At 45.6% G+C, this 20389-nt stretch overlaps 1 protein-coding gene across 1 annotated transcript in view; it reads left to right on the top strand.

Moving 5' to 3' along the window:
* The window catches only part of LOC121278120 (serum response factor-like), a 140598-nt gene that overhangs the window by 31369 nt on the left and 88840 nt on the right, over positions 1-20389 (top strand). The window contains exon 5 of the mRNA XM_041188208.1: positions 5403-5488. Coding sequence (XP_041044142.1) covers positions 5403-5488 — 86 coding nt within the window. The remainder of the gene's footprint in view (positions 1-5402; positions 5489-20389) is intronic.

Below are 20389 nucleotides of genomic sequence, written 5' to 3'. Positions count from 1 at the left end.
GATCAATGGTTAGATTCCCTCTTCTTGTGTGGTGCGAATGTTACTTGCACTTGTCAGCCCAAGCCTGGAAATTGCCCAGGTCTTGCTGCATTTGGACATGAGCTGCTTCAGTATCTGAGGAGTCATGAATGGTGCTGAACATTGTGCAATCATCAGTGAACATCCCCACTTCTGACCTTAGGATGGAAGGAAGGTCATTGATGAAGCAGCTGAAGATGGTTGGGCCGAGGACACTACCCTGAGGAACTCCTGTAGTGATGTCCTGGAACTGAGATGACTGACCTCCAACAATGACAACCATCTTCCTTTGTGCTAGGTCTGACTCCAACCAGTGGAGAGTTTTCCCCCTGATTCCCATTAACACTAGTTTTGCTAGGATTCCCTGATGCCACACTTGGCCAAATGTGGCCTTGATGTCAAGGGCAGTCACTCTCACCTCACCTCGGGAGTTCAGCTCTTTTGTCCATGTTTGAACTGAGGCTGTAATGAGGTCAGGAACTGAGGGGCCCTGGCAAAACCCAAACTGAGTGTCAATGAGCAGGTTATTGCTGAGTAAGTACTGCTTGATAGCACTGTTGATGATCCCTTCTATTACTGATGATGGAGAATAGACTGATGGGCTGGAAATTGACTGGATTAGGAGCTAATTATCTTGGATTTATATAGCACCTGACACATCCTCGGGGCACTTGAAAGTGTTTCAAAGTGAATGAAACCCTTTGGGTGCAGTCACTCAGCATTTAATTTGTACACAGCAAGATCCCATAGACCATTGAGATATATGAGCAGATAATCTGTTTTAGTGCTGTTGGTTGAAGGATAAATATTGACCAGAATGCTGGGAGAACTCTCTTGGAATAGTGCATTCACCTGAGAGTACAGGGACAGGTTCATTATTTCGTTTGAAAGCTGACACCTCTGACAGTGCAGCACTCCCTCAGTACTGTACTGGAGTGTCAGACTAGATCAAATGCTCCATTCCTGGAGTGGGACTTGAACCCATAATCTTAGATGTGACAGTGCTACTGCAGAGCCATACCTGACATTGAACATAGAACCATCTGAAACATGAGTCTGGTGAGTCCAGTGAGTGACACTGGGACATTTTTTCATTCAATGCCTTGACCACAGCACAAAACGTGTTCTAATTTAGCAGGAAATTTTAGCACTCTAACCTGGTGACTGGTTTGTCATTGACTCATTCTCCACCAGTGCAGTGTGGAGGAGAAGGACCTTGTTAATATATGGGGTTGAAACAGTTTGATTTGAATAGGGAAAGCTAACTGCAAGTTCTTAAACTGGGAATGCCTGATGGTGAGTTGTACCCAATACAGAGGGTATTCTGTTCTGAGGACCAGTCTGGTGCACTCAGATCTATAAATACGCTGAGACATTGATTCTTCTTTGGTTTATGGAGATTTTCTTTTATTCATTCACGGGATGTGGGCTTCGCTGGCTGGGCCAGCATTTATTGCCCATCCCTAGTAGCCCTTGAGAAGGTGGTGGTGAACTGCCATCTTGAACCGCTGCAGTCCATGTGGTGTAGGTACACCCACAGTGCTGTTAGGGAGAGAGTTCCAGGATGTTGACCCAGTTCTGACCTTATGATGGAAGGAAGGTCATTGATGAAGCAGCTGAAGATGGTTGGGCTGAGGACATTACCCTGAGGAACTCCTGCAGTGATGTCCTGGAGCTGAGATGACTGACCTCCAACAGCCGCAGCCATGTTCCTTTGTGCAAGGTATGACTCCAACCAGTGGAGAGTTTCCCCCTGATTCCCATTGACTCCAGTTTTGTTCGGGCTCCTTGATGCCACACTCAGTCAAATGCTGCCTTGATGTCAAGGGCAGTCACTCACACCTCAGGAATTCAGCTCTTTTGTCCATATTTGAACCAAGGCTGTAATGAGATCAGGAGCTGAGTGGTTCTGACAGACCCCAAACTGAGCATCAGTGAGCAGGTTGTTGCTAAGCAAGTGCTGCTTGATAGCACTGTTGATGACCCCTTCTGTCACTTTACTGATGATGGTGAGTAGACTGCTGGGACAGTAATTGGCCGGGTTGGATTTGTCCTGCTTTTTGTGGACAGGACATACCTGGGCAATTTTCCACATAGCCGGTTAGATGCCAGTGTTGTAGCTGTACTGGAACAGCTTGGCTAGGAGCGCAGCAAGTTCTGGAGCACAAGTCTTCAGTACTATTGCCGGAATATTGTCAGGCCTCATAGCCTTTGCAGTATCCAGTGCTTTCAGCCATTTCTTGATATCACGTGGAGTTAATCGTATTGGCTGGAGACTGGCAACTGTGATGCTGGGGACCTCTGGAGGAGGCCGAGATGGATCATCCACTCGGCACTTTTGGCCGAAGATTCTAGTTAATGCTTCAGCTTTATCTTTTGCACTGGTGCTGGGCTCCTCCATCATTGAGGATGGGGATATTTGTGGAGCTTCCTCCAGTGAGTTGTTTAATTGTCCATCACCATTCATGACTGGATGTGGCAAGATTGCATCTGATTCATTGGTTGTGGGATCGCTTAGCTTTGTCTATCACTTGCTGCTTATGTTGTTTGACATGCAAAGTCCTGTTTTATAGCTTCGCCAGGTTGACACCTCATTTTTAGGGATGCCTGGTGCTGCTCCTGGCATGCCCTCCTGCACTCTTCATTGAACGAGGGTTGATCCCCTGACTTGATGGTAATGGTAGAGTGGGGGATATGCTGGGCCATGAGATTATAGTCCTGTGTTATAGTTTCACCAGGTTGACACCTTATTTTAGATATGCCTGTGCTGCTCCCGGCAGGCTGTCCTTCATTGAGCCACGGTTGATCCCCTCTCTTGATGGAAATGGTAAAGTGAGGGATATGCCAGGCCATGAGGTTCCAGGTTATGTTTGAGTACAATTCTGCTGCTGCTGATGGCCCACAGTGCCTCATGGATGCCCAGCCTTGAGTTGCTAGATCTGTTTGAAACCTATCCCATTTAGCGCAGTGGTAGTGCCACACAACATGATGGAGGGTATCCTCAATGTGAAAGCGGGACTTCGTCTCTACAACAACTGTGCAGTGGTCACTCCGACCAATGCTGTCATGGACAGATGCATCTGTGGCAGGCAGGTTGGTGAGGATGAGGTCAAGTATGTTTTTTCCCTCTTGGTTCCCTCACCACCTGCTGCAGACCCAGTGTAGCAGCTATGTCATTTAGGGCTCGGTCAGTAGTGGTGCTACTGAGTTTGCTGTAATGATCTGACTGCCCATGAAATGAAGTCTCGTGCCCAGATGTCTGTTGCGACAGTCTTCATTTTCTTCAACGACATTGACACATTGCTCGCTGTCCAAATCATTACAGATGCTGAACTGTTGATGAATCTTGATCATCTTCCTAAAATATGATCAGACGGAGCTTTGACTTTGGAATTCTCTGCCTCAGAAAGCGATGGAGGAGGGGTCATTGAATATTATTAAGGCAGAGGTAGGTAGATAGATTCTAGTTAGGCAAGGGAATCAAAGTTTATCGGGGTTAGATGAGAACGTGGAAGTCGAAACACAAAAAGATCAGCCATGATATTATTGAATGGTGGAGCAGGCTCGAGGGGCTGAATGGTCTACTCCTGTTCTTGCATGTGTTCTATAAAGATGCCCTTTTTCCAAAATTAGTTTCTGTACTAAAGCTGTCTTTACATCTGCTAACAAATATAATTGAGGGGTTCAGATGGTTTATAGATAGAATAATGGATACCTGGGAATGATTACAGACTGGAATCTAATTGAGGGGTTCAGATAGTTTATATATAGAATAGCGGATACCGGGGAGTGATTACAGACTGGAATCTAATTGAGGGGTTCAGATAGTTTATATATAGAATAGTGGATACCTGGGAGTGATTACAGACTGGAATCTAATCGAGGGGTTCAGATGGTTTATATATAGAATAGTGGATACCTGGGAGTGATTACAGACTGGAATCTAATCGAGGGGTTCAGATGGTTTTTATACAGAATAATGGATACCTGGGAGTGATTACAGACTGGAATCTAATTGAGGGGTTCAGATAGTTTATATATAGAATAGTGGATACCTGGGAGTGATTACAGACTGGAATCTAATCGAGGGGTTCAGATGTTTTATATATAGAATAGTGGATACCTGGGAGTGATGACAGACTGGAATCTAATCGAGGGGTTCAGATGGTTTTTATACAGAATAATGGATACCTGGGAGTGATTACAGACTGGAATCTAATTGAGGGGTTCAGATGGTTTACATATAGAATAATGGATACCTGGGAGTGATTACAGACTGCAATTATATGAGAGTTATGCAATGAGTTCTAATGTTTTGGGAAAATCTGAAGGGTTTAAAGTAGCTTGGCAGAGAGGTGGGAAACTGACTGTCGATCCAGAAAGAAGAGAAGCAAAATTGGAAATAAAAGGCTTAAAATTAGTCAGCAAGAATGGAATGTCAAGGAATCCAAGGAAAGAATATAAACTACAGTGGAGTTATTCAGTAATTAATTATATACTTCAGTGCAAGGAGTCAGCAAATAAAGCAGATGAGCAGAGGCCTAGATAGACGCTTGGAAGCATGATATCGAAACTATTACTGAAATTCTGGTTGCAGAATTTTCAGACGAGATAAAGGTGGTTTAAAAAAAAGGGGGAATTATTGGGATGGTTTTGGTTACAGAAGTATCTGTTAAGGAAGTCTTTGTAGTATTCTGTATGTTAACAGTAAGTCTCTGACTACTTGTAACTATGTACCTATACAGTAAAGGGCACAGGTATGGGGTTATCTCAATCCTAGGTCTTAACATGTCTCTGGCCAACACCACACTGACCCTAGGTCTAGGACATCACTGTGTGGGTGTACTATTCTCCGTCCCACGTTAATTCCGTATGTACCAAATCCTTCTGCTGCACCTCCCTCCAATTCTTTATCTCATGGATATAGTGTCCCATTAGTTTACTTCAAGTCTTACATTGCTATAAGTCTTATGCATTTACATTATTGTTACAACCGTAAAGCTGTTTCGGCATTATTGCTAGTACAGTATTAGCATTAACAACATTATCACTACCCCATGCCCTCCCTTCAGGTCCTTGAAGTTAGAAGTTCAGGCAGTCTGGAGCCTTGTAACCCTTCCACATCTTGTTGGCCATTCTGTCGGGAGAGTAGGAGGCTCTGTTGGTTCTGGTTCTAGCTGTCGGCTTGGATTAGCCTTTGGGTATCCTCTGATTCTTTTCTTCCATTGCTTTATCTTGACCCATGCCTTGTTGGTTTGGGTGTTGTTGATCCATGGTTACTGTTACACTCGATTTGTTTTGTGTGAGGTGGACGGAGATGGTAGTCATCTCCTTGGCGCTGTTTTCTCTGAGTCATTTGAGTTTTTTGTTCTCGATGGTGATAGGCTGCTACCCATTTCCAGCATCCCTTGTGGTTATGGCAAGCACTTGTTTTTTCACATTGTTAGTGGTAAAAAGCTGCCTGCTACAGGTAACAGCACAGTTTATTAGTGGCTGGTTTAAAGTGGTTAGGTTGTGTCTGTGCGCGTGACCCGCGTGTTTGTGTGTGTGTGTGTGTTTGCGTGTGTGTGTGTTTGCGTGTGTGTGTGTTTGCGTGTGTGTGTGTTTGCGTGTGTGTGTGTTTGCGTGTGTGTGTGTTTGCGTGTGTGTGTGTTTGCGTGTGTGTGTGTTTGCGTGTGTGTGTTTGCGTGTGTGTGTTTGCGTGTGTGTGTGTTTGCGTGTGTGTGTGTGCGTGTGTGTGTGTTTGCGTGTGTGTGTGTGTGTGTTTGCGTGTGTGTGTGTTTGCGTGTGTGTGTGTTTGCGTGTGTGTGTGTTTGCGTGTGTGTGTGTTTGCGTGTGTGTGTGTTTGCGTGTGTGTGTGTTTGCGTGTGTGTGTGTTTGCGTGTGTGTGTGTGTGTTTGCGTGTGTGTGTGTTTGCGTGTGTGTGTGTGTGTGTTTGCGTGTGTGTGTGTGTGTTTGCGTGTGTGTGTGTGTGTTTGCGTGTGTGTGTGTGTGTTTGCGTGTGTGTGTGTGTGTTTGCGTGCGTGTGTGTGTGTTTGCGTGCGTGTGTGCGTGTTTGCGTGCGTGTGTGCGTGTTTGCGTGCGTGTGTGCGTGTTTGCGTGCGTGTGTGCGTGTTTGCGTGCGTGTGTGCGTGTTTGCGTGCGTGTGTGCGTGTTTGCGTGCGTGTGTGCGTGTTTGCGTGCGTGTGTGCGTGTTTGCGTGCGTGTGTGCGTGTTTGCGTGCGTGTGTGCGTGTTTGCGTGCGTGTGTGCGTGTTTGCGTGCGTGTGTGCGTGTTTGCGTGCGTGTGTGTGTGTTTGCGTGCGTGTGTGTGTGTTTGCGTGTGTGTGTGTGTGTTTGCGTGTGTGTGTGTGTGTTTGCGTGTGTGTGTGTGTGTTTGCGTGTGTGTGTGTTTGCGTGTGTGTGTGTGTGTTTGCGTGTGTGTGTGTGTGTTTGCGTGTGTGTGTGTGTTTGCGTGTGTGTGTGTGTGTTTGCGTGTGTGTGTGTGTGTGTGCGCGTGTGTGTGTGTGTGCGCGTGTGTGTGTGTGTGCGCGTGTGTGTGTGTGTTTGCGTGTGTGTGTGTTTGCGTGTGTGTGTGTGTTTGCGTGTGTGTGTGTGTGTTTGCGTGTGTGTGTGTGTGTTTGCGTGTGTGTGTGTGTGTTTGCGTGTGTGTGTGTTTGCGTGTGTGTGTGTTTGCGTGTGTGTGTGTTTGCGTGTGTGTGTGTGTGTTTGCGTGTGTGTGTGTGTGTTTGCGTGTGTGTGTGTGTGTTTGCGTGTGTGTGTGTGTGTTTGCGTGTGTGTGTGTGTTTGCGTGTGTGTGTGTGTGTTTGCGTGTGTGTGTGTGTGTTTGCGTGTGTGTGTGTGTGTTTGCGTGTGTGTGTGTGTTTGCGTGTGTGTGTGTGTTTGCGTGTGTGTGTGTGTGTTTGCGTGTGTGTGTGTGTGTTTGCGTGTGTGTGTGTGTGTTTGCGTGTGTGTGTGTGTTTGCGTGTGTGTGTGTGTGTTTGCGTGTGTGTGTGTGTGTGTTTGCGTGTGTGTGTGTGTGTTTGCGTGTGTGTGTGTGTGTTTGCGTGTGTGTGTGTGTGTTTGCGTGTGTGTGTGTGTGTTTGCGTGTGTGTGTGTGTTTGCGTGTGTGTGTGTGTTTGCGTGTGTGTGTGTGTTTGCGTGTGTGTGTGTGTTTGCGTGTGTGTGTGTGTTTGCGTGTGTGTGTGTGTTTGCGTGTGTGTGTGTGTTTGCGTGTGTGTGTGTGTTTGCGTGTGTGTGTGTGTTTGCGTGTGTGTGTGTGTTTGCGTGTGTGTGTGTGTTTGCGTGTGTGTGTGTGTTTGCGTGTGTGTGTGTGTTTGCGTGTGTGTGTGTGTTTGCGTGTGTGTGTGTGTTTGCGTGTGTGTGTGTGTTTGCGTGTGTGTGTGTGTTTGCGTGTGTGTGTGTGTTTGCGTGTGTGTGTGTGTTTGCGTGTGTGTGTGTGTTTGCGTGTGTGTGTGTGTTTGCGTGTGTGTGTGTGTTTGCGTGTGTGTGTGTGTTTGCGTGTGTGTGTGTGTTTGCGTGTGTGTGTGTGTTTGCGTGTGTGTGTGTGTTTGCGTGTGTGTGTGTGTTTGCGTGTGTGTGTGTGTTTGCGTGTGTGTGTGTGTTTGCGTGTGTGTGTGTGTTTGCGTGTGTGTGTGTGTTTGCGTGTGTGTGTGTGTTTGCGTGTGTGTGTGTGTTTGCGTGTGTGTGTGTGTTTGCGTGTGTGTGTGTGTTTGCGTGTGTGTGTGTGTTTGCGTGTGTGTGTGTGTTTGCGTGTGTGTGTGTGTTTGCGTGTGTGTGTGTGTTTGCGTGTGTGTGTGTGTTTGCGTGTGTGTGTGTGTTTGCGTGTGTGTGTGTGTTTGCGTGTGTGTGTGTGTTTGCGTGTGTGTGTGTGTTTGCGTGTGTGTGTGTGTTTGCGTGTGTGTGTGTGTTTGCGTGTGTGTGTGTGTTTGCGTGTGTGTGTGTGTTTGCGTGTGTGTGTGTGTGTGTTTGCGTGTGTGTGTGTGTGTGTTTGCGTGTGTGTGTGTGTGTTTGCGTGTGTGTGTGTGTGTTTGCGTGTGTGTGTGTGTGTGTTTGCGTGTGTGTGTGTGTGTGTTTGCGTGTGTGTGTGTGTGTGTTTGCGTGTGTGTGTGTGTGTTTGCGTGTGTGTGTGTGTGTGTTTGCGTGTGTGTGTGTGTGTGTTTGCGTGTGTGTGTGTGTGTGTTTGCGTGTGTGTGTGTGTGTGTTTGCGTGTGTGTGTGTGTGTGTTTGCGTGCGTGTGTGTGTGTGTGTTTGCGTGCGTGTGTGTGTGTGTGTGTTTGCGTGCGTGTGTGTGTGTGTGTGTTTGCGTGTGTGTGTGTGTGCGTTTGCGTGTGTGTGTGTTTGCGTGTGCGTGTGTGTGTGTTTGCGTGTGCGTGTGTGTGTGTTTGCGTGTGTGTGTGTGTGTTTGCGTGTGTGTGTGTGTGTGTTTGCGTGTGTGTGTGTGTGTGTTTGCGTGTGTGTGTGTGTGTGTTTGCGTGTGTGTGTGTGTGTGTTTGCGTGTGTGTGTGTGTGTGTTTGCGTGTGTGTGTGCGTGTTTGCGTGTGTGTGTGCGTGTTTGCGTGTGTGTGTGCGTGTTTGCGTGTGTGTGTGCGTGTTTGCGTGTGTGTGTGCGTGTTTGCGTGTGTGTGTGCGTGTTTGCGTGTGTGTGTGCGTGTTTGCGTGTGTGTGTGCGTGTTTGCGTGTGTGTGTGCGTGTTTGCGTGTGTGTGTGCGTGTTTGCGTGTGTGTGTGCGTGTTTGCGTGTGTGTGTGCGTGTTTGTGTGTGTGCGCGTGTTTGCGTGTGTGTGCGCGTGTTTGCGTGTGTGTGCGCGTGTTTGCGTGTGTGTGCGCGTGTTTGCGTGTGTGTGCGCGTGTTTGCGTGTGTGCGCGTGTTTGCGTGTGTGCGCGTGTTTGCGTGTGTGCGCGTGTTTGCGTGTGTGTGCGCGTGTTTGCGTGTGTGTGCGCGTGTTTGCGTGTGTGTGCGCGTGTTTGCGTGTGTGTGCGCGTGTTTGCGTGTGTGTGCGCGTGTTTGCGTGTGTGTGCGCGTGTTTGCGTGTGTGCGCGTGTTTGCGCGCGTGTGCGCGCGCGTTTGCGCGCGTGTGCGCGCGCGTTTGCGCGCGTTTGCGCGCGCGTGTGCGCGCGTTTGCGCGCGCGTGTGCGCGCGCGTGTGCGCGCGTTTGCGCGCGCGTGTGCGCGCGCGTGTGCGCGCGTTTGCGCGCGCGTGTGCGCGCGTGTGTGCGCGCGTTTGCGCGCGTGTGTGCGCGCGTTTGCGCGCGTGTGTGCGCGCGTTTGCACGCGTGTGTGCGCGCGTTTGCGCGCGTGTGTGCGCGCGTTTGCGCGCGTGTGTGTGCGTTTGCGCGCATGTGTGCGTTTGCGCGCGTGTGTGTGTGTTTGCGCGCGTGTGTGTGTGTGTGTTTGCGCGCGTGTGTGTGTGTGTTTGCGCGCGTGTGTGTGTGTGTGTTTGCGCGCGCGTGTGTGCGTTTGCGCGCGTGTGTGCGTTTGCGCGCGTGTGTGCGTTTGCGCGCGTGTGTGCGTTTGCGCGCGTGTGTGCGTTTGCGCGCGTGTGCGTTTGCGCGTGCGTGTGTGTGCGTTTGCGCGTGCGTGTGTGTGCGTTTGCGCGTGCGTGTGTGCGCGTTTGCGCGTGCGCGCGTGTTTGCGTGTTGGCGTGTGCGCGCGTGTTTGCGTGTGTGCGTGTGTGCGTGTGCGCGCGTGTTTGCGTGTTTGCGTGTGTGCGTGTGTGTGTGCGTGTGTGCGTGTGTGCGTGTGCGTGTGTGCGTGTGTGCGTGTGCGTGTGTGCGTGTGTGTTTGCGTGTGTTTGCGTGTGTGCGTGTGTGTTTGCGTGTGTGTTTGCGTGTGTGCGCGTGTGTGCGCGTGTGTTTGCGTGTGTGCGTGCGTGCGTGTGCGTGTTTGCGCGCGTGCGTGCGTGTGTGCGCGTGCGCGCGCGTGTGTGTTTGCGCGCGTGTGTTTGCTTCTGTCTCATTGAGAGTTTGACTTCGCCTCCATTTCCATATATGGCCATCCTCCATCACCAGTGTCCTTTAAGGGGCCTCTGAGTTATTCCTTATAAGCTGCAGCTGTCTGAACATTACTCTGGCATGGGGGTGGGGGGTGGAGGGGGCATCTGTTCCGGGGCCACATTTCACCCTGAGTGTTGATGTTTTGAGGCTGTGATGCGGTGAGCTGATTGGAAATGTGTTTGCTGGGTAATGTATGTTGATGAGGCTGGAATCTGCTCGATCGATTGGAATTGCATTCTTCACATAGACTTGGGGCGGACGAGTTTTGTGATCTTGTAACCCATCTTGGTTTGGAAAGTGATTTTAAAAAAAAAGGTCCCTCCGAGTGCTGCTGCCGCACCTGTTGGTCTTTCTGCTGCCTGACTGGGCGATGTGTCTCGTCTATTTAACCCTTTACTCACTGAAAGTCTGAGTAACAGCTGTGATGTCAGCATGCATATTACCGGTTCATCGCTGCCTGACTGCAATTCCTTCTGATGCTATTACACTCAATGTCCAATTTGACAAATTTGGGCTCTGATGTTAGGTGTGCTGTTATTAATGCATCTCCCCTCAGACTCTCTCCACAAGCTGAGCTCCCTACACGCAGGCTTTACCAGCAATCTTGGCATTGTATCTGGAATGTTCTTCAGCAGCCTGACATGCACTGCAGACCTCCAAACGCCGTCAGAATGCGTGAACCATACGAATCAGTGGTGGCCGTGCCTTCAGCTGCCTAGGCCTTGAGATCCGGAATTCCCTCCTTAAACCACTCCACCTCTTTCTCCTTCAAGACCTCCTTCAAACACTCTCTGCTCTTTGACTAAGGTTTTGGCTGTCTGCATTAATATCGTCTTCTTTGGCTCAGTCTCTAATTTTGCTTGATAAAGCTTCTGTGAAGTACCTTGAGACGTTTATGTTAAAGGTGCTATATAAATGTAGATTGTTGCTGTAGAGAGGAGCTGTTATCACTGATGGGGGACATCTAGTATAAGGGACATAATCTTAAAATGAAAACCAGACCGTTGAAGAAAAGTTAAGGACTACTGAACAGAACATGTGAACATGTGAATGAGGAGCAGGAGTAGCCACTCAGCCCCTCGAGCCTGCTCTGCCATTCAATAAGATCATGGCTGGTCTGCTTTCAACTTCAACTCTGCCTTACCCCGATAACCTTTCATCCCACCTTGCTCATCAAGAATCTGTCCAGCTCTGCCTTAAAAATATTCTAAGACTCTGCTTCCACTGCCTTTTGAGGGAGAGTTCCAATGACTCAAAATGAGAGAAAAAATTTCACCTTATCTCTGTCTTAAACGGGCAATCCCTTACTTTAAACAGTGACCCCTAGCTCTAGATTCTCTCACAAGAGGAAACATCCTCTCCACATCTACCCTGTCAACACTCCTCAGCATCTTATATGTTTCAATTAAGTCACCTCTTACTCTTCTAAATGCCAGTGGATACAAGCCTGGTCTGCCCAACCTTTCCTCATAAACAATCCACCTGTTCCAGGTATTAGTCCAGCAAACCACCTTCTCTGAAATGCTTCCAATGCACTTACATCCTTCCTTAAATAAGGAGACAATACTGTACACAGCATTCCTGATGGGGTCTCGCCAATGCCCTGTACAACTAAAGCATAACCTCCCTACTTTTGTAATCAATTCCCCTCACAATAAATTATACCATACTATTAGCTTTCCTAACTTCCTGCTGTACCTGCATACTAGCCTTTTGTGATTCACGCACTAGGACACCCAGATCCCTCTGAATCTCAGCGCTCTGCAATCTCTCACCATTTAGATAATATGCTTCTCTTTTATACGTCCTGCCAAAATGGGCAATTTCACATTTTGCTACATTATGCCCCATTTGCCAGATCTTTGCCCACTCACTTAATCTATCTATGCTCCTTTCTAGCCTCCTTGCGTTCTCTTCACAATTTGCTTTCCTATTTATCTTTGTGTCAACAGCAAGTTTAGCAACCATACCTTTGGTCCCTTCATCCAAGTCATTTATCTAACTTGTAAGAAGTTGAGGTCCCAGCATTGGTCGCTGTGGCACCCCACTCATCACATCCTGCTAACCAGAAAAAGACCCATTTATGCCTACTGTTTCCTGTTAGCCAGCCAGTCTTCTATCCATGCTGATATGTTACCCCCTACACCATGAGCTTTTATTTTCCACAATAACCTTTGATGTGGCACTTTATCAAATACCTTCTGGAAATGTAAATACAGCACATCCACCGGTTCCCCTTTATCCACAACCCATGTGACTCCTTCAAAGAACTCCAATAAATTCATTAAACATGATTTCCCTTTCACAAAACCATGTTGGCTCTGTCTGATTGCCTTGAATTTTTCCAAGTGCCCTGCTATAACACCTAACATTTTCCCTATGACAGGTGTTAAGTTAACTGGCGTATAGTTTCCCACTTTCTGTCTCCCTTTTTGAATAAAGGAGTTAGATTCGCTATCTTCCAATCTAATGGAACCTTCCATGAGCCTAGGGAATTTTGGAAAATTAAAACCAACACATCAACTATCTTACAAGCCACTTCTTTTAAAACCCAAGGGTGAAGTCCGTCCGGATCTGGGGACCTGTCAGCCCACAGCTCTAACAGTTTGCTCAGTATCACTCCCCTGGTGATTATAAATTTCTTACATTCCTCCCTCCCATTTCCTGATTTAGCTATTTCAGGGATGTGATTTGTGTCCTCTATATGGTGAAGACCGATGGAAAATACCTGTTCAATTCATCGGCCATCTCTTTATTTTGTATTATTAATTCCCCAGACTCATTTTCTATAGGACCAAGACTTACTTTGTTAACTCTTGACTTTTTAAAATATCTATAGATACCCCAGTCCACTCCTCCATCACCCCCTACACCTCAACTCCCTCCCATGGCACCTTCCCATGCAACCGCAGAAGGTGCAACACCTGCCCCTTTACTTCACCCCTCCTCACTGTCCAATGGCCCAAACACTCCTTTCAAGTGAAGCAGCACTTCACTCGCACCTCCTTCAATTTGGTCTACTTCATTTGCTGCTCCCAATGTGGACTCCTCTACATTGGAGAGACCAAACACAGACTGGGTGACCGATTTGCAGAACACCTTCGGTCTGTCCACAAGCATGACCCAGACCTCCCTGTCGCTTGCCATTTCAACACACCACCCTGCTCTCATGCCCATATGTCCGTCCTTGGCCTGCTGCATTGTTCTAGTGAAGCTCAACGCAAACTGGAGGAACAACACCTCATCTTCCGACTAGGCACTTTACAGCCTTCCGGACTTAACACTGAGCTCAACAACTTCAGATCATGAACTCTCTCCTCCAACCCTACCCCCTTTCTGATCCCACTTTTTTCTAATAGTTTATAATTTTTTAAATATATTTTAAAAAATTTTTCTTTTCCCACCTATTTCTATTATTTTTAAATGTATTTCCATCCATTGTTTTATCCTTTTAGCTTACTTCAATCCCTTCCCCCTACCCCCACTAGGGCTCTCTGTACCTTGCTCGTCCAGCTTTCTACTCTTAATGTTACCGTTAGCACATTCCTTAGATAATATCACCACCGTCAACACCTCTTTGTCCTTTTGTCTATAACATCTTTTGGCAATCTCCACCTGTCACTGCCCTCTATCCAGCTCCACCTGTGTTCCCCCAGCTTATATTTAACCTCATTTCTATATTTCTTAGTTCTGTTGAAGAGTCATACGGACTTGAAACGTTAACTGTGTTCCTCTCTGCAGATGCTGTCAGACCTGTTGTTTTTGTTATAGAAACTCTTACTGTCCGTCTTTATATTTCTAGCTAACTTTCTCTAATTTCTCACTCCTGTTTAATCTTTTGTCATTCTTTATATTCTATCCAATCTTCTGACCTGCCACCTGTCTTTGCACACTTGGTTTTTCCTTAAGTTTGATACTGTCTGACTCTTAGTTAACCGTGGATAGAGGGTGCTCTCCCTTGAATTTGTTTTTCTCATTGGAATATATGTATCCTGAAATCTCTTGTTAAATGCCTGCCACTGCACCTCTATTAACCTATCCCTTAAGCTCATTTAGGTCATGAGACATAGGAGCAGAAGTAGGCCATTTGGCCCATCGAGTCTGCTCCACCATTCAATGAGATCATGGCTGATCTGATAATCCTCAGCTTGACTTTCCTGCCTTTTCCCCATAACCCTTGATTCCCTAACTGATTAAAAATCTGTCTCTCTCAGCCTTGAATATGCTTAATGATCCAGTCTCTACAGCCCTCTGTGGTAAAGAATTCCACAGATTCACTACCCTCTGATAGAAGAAATTCCTCCTCATCTCTCTTGTAAATGGGCGACCTCTTACTCTGAGATTATTCTCTCTGGTCCTAGATTCTCTCACAAGGGGAAACAACCTCTCAGCATCTACCCTGTCAAGCTACCTAAGAATCTTATATGTTTCAGCAAGGTCACCGCTCAATCTTCTAAACTCCAGTGAGTACAGGCCCAACCTACTCAACCTTTCCTCATAGGAAGATCCCTCCATACCCAGGATCAACTTAGTGAACCTTCTCTGGACTGCCTCCAATGCCAGTATATCTTTCCTTAGATAAGGGGACCAAAACTGTTCACAGTATTCTAGGTGTGGTCTAACCAGTGCCTTGTATAGTTTTAGCAAGACTTCCCTATTTTTATACTCCATTCCCTTTGAAATAAAAGCCAACATTCCATTTGCCTTACCTATTACCTGCTGAACTTGTATGTTAGGTTTTTGGGATTCATGCATGAGGACTCCCCAATCCCTCTGTGCTGCAGCCTTCTGCAGTCTTTCTCCATTTAAATAATATTCAGCCCCTCTACTCTTCCTGCCAAAGTGCATAACCTCACATTTTCCCACATTATATTCCACCTGCTGCTTTTTTGCCCACTCGCTTAACCTGTCTGTATCTCTCTGTAGACTCGTTGTGTCATCTTCACCGCTTGCCTTCCCACCTATTTTTGTGTCATCTGCAAACTTGGCGATAATACATTCGCTTCCCTCATCTAAGTCATTTATATATATTGTAAATAATTGTGGCCCCAGCACTGATCCCTGTGGCACTCCAGGTTGCCATGCTGAAAATGTCCCCCTTATCCTAACTTCCCGTCTTCTATTAGTTAGCCAATCCTCTATCCATGCTAATGTACTACCCCCAACAACATGGGCTCTTACCTTATAAGTAGCCTTATGTGTGGTACCTTATCAAACGCCTTTTGGAAAACCAAATATATTACATCAAGTGGTTCCCCTTTATCCATCCCGCTTGATACCTCAAAGAATTCCAATAAATTTGTTAGGCATGATTTCCCCTTCGTGAAGCCATGCTGACTCTGCTTGATTAGATTATGTAATTCTAAACGCTCTGCTATTACATCCTTTACAATAGACTCTAACATTTTCCCAATGACAGATGTTAAGCTAACTGGCCTACAGTTACCTGTTTTTTTTTTAATTTTTGTCTCCTATTTTTGAATAAAGCAGTTTTCCAATCTTCTGGGACTTCTCCAGAATCTAAGGATTCTTGGAAGGTTACTACCAGTGCATCCACTATCTCTGCAGCTACTTCCTTTAATATCCTAGGATGCAACCCATCAGGTCCAGGGGACTTATCGGCCTTTAGCCCCATTAGTTTCCCTAGTGATAGTTATTGTATTTATTTCCTCCCTCCCCCCCGCCTCCCCCCCACATTTTGCCCCATGATTATTTAGTATTTTTGGAATGCTATTTGTGTCTTCTACCGTGAAGACTGATGCAAAGTATTTATTCAACTCCTGTGCCATTTCCTGGTTCTCCATTATTATTTCCCCAGCCTCATTCTCTAAGGGGCCTATATTGACTTTGATCTCTCACTTCCATTTTATATATTTAAAGAAGTTCTTACTGTCCATTTTTATTATAACTTGCTAGTTTACCCTCAAAGCTTATTTTCTCCCTCTTTGTTATTTTTTTGGTCATTTTTTATTGGTTTTTAAAACTTTCCCAATCTTTTGCCTTACCACTAATCTTTGCCACATTGTATGCTTTTTCTTTCAATTTGATATTATTCATAACTTCCTTGGTTAACCATGGTTGGTCTATCCCTTTCCTAGAATCTTCCTTCCTCACTGGGATATACCTTTTGTTGAGAGTCGTGAACTATTTACTTAAACGTCTACCATTGTTCATCAACCATCTTTTCTGCTAAACTCCTTTCCCAGTCCACTCCAGCCAACTCTGCCTTCATTCCTTTGTAATTACCCTTATTTAAGTTTAGCACAGTTGTTTCTTCTTTAGGGTAGTGAATGTCTTGAATTCTCTACCCCAGAGAGTTGTGGAGGCTATATCACTGAAAGTATTTAAAGAGGAGGTAGATAGATTTTTGAAATATCGAGGAGTTGAGGCTTATAAGGAGCTGGCACGAAAGAGGAATTGAGGCCTGGAGCAGATCTGCCATGATCTTATTGAATGACAGGAAAGATTTGAGGGGCCGAATGGCCTACTCCTCCTATTTGGTGTGGTGTTATGTTTCCAATCCAAGTTTCTCACTCTCAAACTGAATGCTAAATTCTACCATGTTATGGTCACTGTTTCCTAGGGGATCTTTTACTCTGAGATCATTTAGTAAACCTGCCTCATTACACATTACCAGATCCAAAATAGCCTGATCCCTGGTTGAATCCACAACACATTGTACTGGAAACTGTCCCGAATTCTTATGAATTCTTGCTCGTGGCTACTACTGCCAGTTTGATTTTCCCAATCTACATGAATATTATTGTCACCCGTGATTAATGTATTGCCTTTTTTACATGCCCTCATTATCTCCTGTTGCCAGTTTACTTTAGCTAGCTCTGCTTTCATGCCCTCATAATTGCCCTTATTTAAATTTAAAATGCTCACCTTGGGCCCATTCATCGCTCCCTCAAACTGAATGTAAAATTCAATCATATTATGATAGCTGCCATCTAAGGCCACCTTCACTGGGAGGTTATCAATTAATCCTATCTCATTGCACAATATCATGTGTAGTAAACCTGATCTCTGGTTGGGTCCAGATGTGCTGTTCTAGAAACTATCCCGAAAACATTCTATGAGCTCCTCATCAATGCTGCCTTTGTTAAATTTAATTTTTCAGTCTATATGTTGATTAAAATCCCCCATGATTATTGCTGTACCTTTCTGACAAGCTCCCATTATGTCTCCCTCTATACTCTGTTACACCCTGTGGGTGCTGTTAGGGGTCTGTACACCACCCAACAAGTGAATTGTTGCCTTTATCACTTCTCATCTGAACCCAAACCACTTTTACATCCTGGCTTTCTAAACTTTGGTCATCCCTCTCTCTCAAGTGCTAATACCACCATTAATCAACAGATTAACAACATTAATTAACCCCTTTTCCTAACTTCCTGCCCTTCCTAAAGATCACGTGACTTTCGATATTCAGGTCCAAATCTATGTCATCCTGTAGCTATGCCTCTGTAGGACTATCAGATTGTACTTTTTATTTCTAATTGAACTATCCGTTCACCTGTTTTGTTTTGAATACTTAGTGCATTCAGATACAGAGCCTTTAGTTTTGCCCTGTTATTTCTGTAACATCTAGCCTTAGTTGCGGAATAATTCTTACATTTGTGCTTTGTTTCTTCTTGTCGTGACCTGTTCACCATTTCCCATATCAGCATCTTCCTCTCATGCCTTGTCTCTACTCTTTTTCGTTTACCACATCGTACCAAATTTGATCTCTTGTCCCCAATATTTATTTAACTTCAAACCCTTTTTACTTCCCTAGTTATGCAGCTCGCTAGAACACCAGTCCCAGCATGGTTCAGGTATACCATAATGTACTGTACAGCCCCCATGCTGCCAGTGTCCACAGACATCCACCAGCTGCCCCCCCTCCCAGAATGAGTGAACCCCCAGCAATCACTCCACCCATTCTAGGAGGAGCTGAACACAAAAACATGTGACTCCATGTCATGACTCACTGGGGACAGTGTGCTGTCATATCAAGTCCCACTGTTCCCTGAGCCATGACAAATGTGAAAAGTTTGACCAAACCACCAGATTGTCCCAATTCCACCTAACTGTTTAATTAGGTTAACAGGATATGAGCACCAAGTTTGTAAACTTAGTAAGTAAATAACTGTTTATTGAACAAAGCTGTTAACCAGTGGCAAAAGAAAGAAATGTGAACTGCTAATTTCTAACACTGTAATCTGAACACAACCCCCTTCATAAATCCATACACAAGACACACAAATCATGGATTTTAAGGGTGGGATAAAATAGCAACAATTCCGGAGTACAGGATTCGATGGGTTGATTTTGATCAATGTCTTCCAAGTTCCTTTCATTTTTTGTTGATGACACAAGGTGGTCTTCCAGCACTTTCAGTATTTAGTTCACTGGTTGAGTACTTGCCTTTCAATGTCTCTAACAGTGATTTTCCCCTTTGCCTCTTGACAGGGGTTTTCAGAGAGAGAAAACAGGTTATAGAGATATGAGAAGAAAAAGCCAGCTATTATTGTGGAATTAGAAAGAGGTTTTAGGTCTTCTTCCTTTCAGGCTAGGAGATATTTTGCTGCACTGCTTCTCACACACAATCTGGTCCAGGAGCCATTTAAAACATAGTGGCCAGGCAGTTCTCCATTAGACTGGACTCCTCTTTGGCATAATCCTGTCTTCTATGGCACACTCTGTTCCAGGACAGCAACATTATATATAATCCCTCACACTGTTCGAGCAGACATGTCTTCCAACTGCAGCCATTGTAATTTTAATCCACAGTCCAACAAAAATAAAAAGATATATGTTCTTTACAATAGTCCTAATTATTTTTCTCCAGCTAAACCTATCGCTCTTGGATTTGAAATTATTAATTGAGCTAACATCTATTTTTTGTGGCGGATGATTCCAAACTTGTAGCACCCTTTCCAAAAGCATGGTTGCTACATTTGCTGATGACACAAAGATAGGTAGGATAGTAAGCTGAGAAGAGGACAAAAGAAGGCCACAAAGGGATATCGACAGGTTAAAGCTGTGTGCGGAGATCTGGCAAATGGAGTGTAAGGTGGGAAAGTGTGAAATTGCCCATTTTGGCAGGAAAAATAAAAAAGCAGCATATTATCTAAATGGTGAGAGATTGCAATGCTCCTGAGATGCAGAGGGATCTAGGTGTCCTAGTGCATTTTTTTTTATTCATTCACAGGATGTGGGCTTCGCTGGCTGGGCCAGCATTTGTTTGCCCGTCCTTAATTGCCCTGAAGGCGGTGGTGAGCTGCCTTCTTGACCAGCTGCAGCCCATTTAGTGTAGGTACACCCACTGTGCTGTTAGGGAGAGACGTCCAGGATTTTGACCTAGCAACAGTGAAGGATTAGCGATGTATTTCCAAGTCAGGATGGTGAGTGACTTGGAGGGGAACCTCCAGGTGGTGGTGTCCCCATCTATCTGCTGCCCTTGGCCTTCTAGGTGGTAGTGGTTGTGGATTTGGAAGGTGCTGCCTAAGCATCGCTATTTTGGTGCTAGTATGCAGGTACAGCAAGTAATTAGGAAAGCTAATAGAATGTTATCATTTATTGCGAGGGGAATTGATTACAAAGGTAGAGAGATTATGCTTCAGTTATATAGGGCATTGGTGAGACCACATCTGGAGTACTATATACAGTATTGGTCTCCTTATTAAGGATGTAAATGCATTGGAAGCAGTTCAGAAAAGGTTTACTAGACTAATAGCAGGAATGGGCTGGTTGTTTATGAGGAAAGGTTGGGCAGACTCAGTTTGTATCCACTGGAGTTTAGAAGAGTAAGAGGCGACTTAATTGAAACATATAAGATGCTGAGGGGTGTTGACAGGGTAGATGTGGAGAGGATGTTTCCTCTTGTGAGAGAATCTACAACCGGGCGTCACTGCTTTAAAAATAAGGGATTGCCCGTTTAAGACCGAGACGAGGATACTTTTTTTTTCTCTCATTTCTCTTTCTCAAAAGGCAGTGGAAGCAGAGTCTTAGAATATTTTTAAGGCAGAGCTGGACAGATTCTTGATGAGCAAGGTGGGATGAAAGGTTATCGGGGTAAGGCAGAGTTGAAGTTGAAAGTAGACCAGCCATAATCTTATTGAATGGCAGAGCAGGCTCGAAGGGCTGAGTGGCTACTCCTGCTCCTCATTCACATGTTCACATGTTCTGTTCAGTAGTCCTTAACTTTTCTTCAACGGTCTGGTTTTCATTTTAAGATTATGTCCCTTATACTAGATGTCCTCCATCAGTGATAACAGCTCCTCTCTACAGCAACAATCTACATTTATATAGTACCTTTAACATAAACGTCTCAAGGTACTTCACAGAAGCCTTATCAAGCAAAATTAGAGACTGAGCCAAAGAAGACGAT

This window comes from Carcharodon carcharias, chromosome 5 (genome assembly GCF_017639515.1).
Source record: "Carcharodon carcharias isolate sCarCar2 chromosome 5, sCarCar2.pri, whole genome shotgun sequence".
Classification (NCBI taxonomy): Eukaryota; Metazoa; Chordata; class Chondrichthyes; order Lamniformes; family Lamnidae; genus Carcharodon; species Carcharodon carcharias.
Note: the sequence above shows the minus strand (reverse complement) of the source record. Positions and strands in the feature narration are given on the sequence as shown.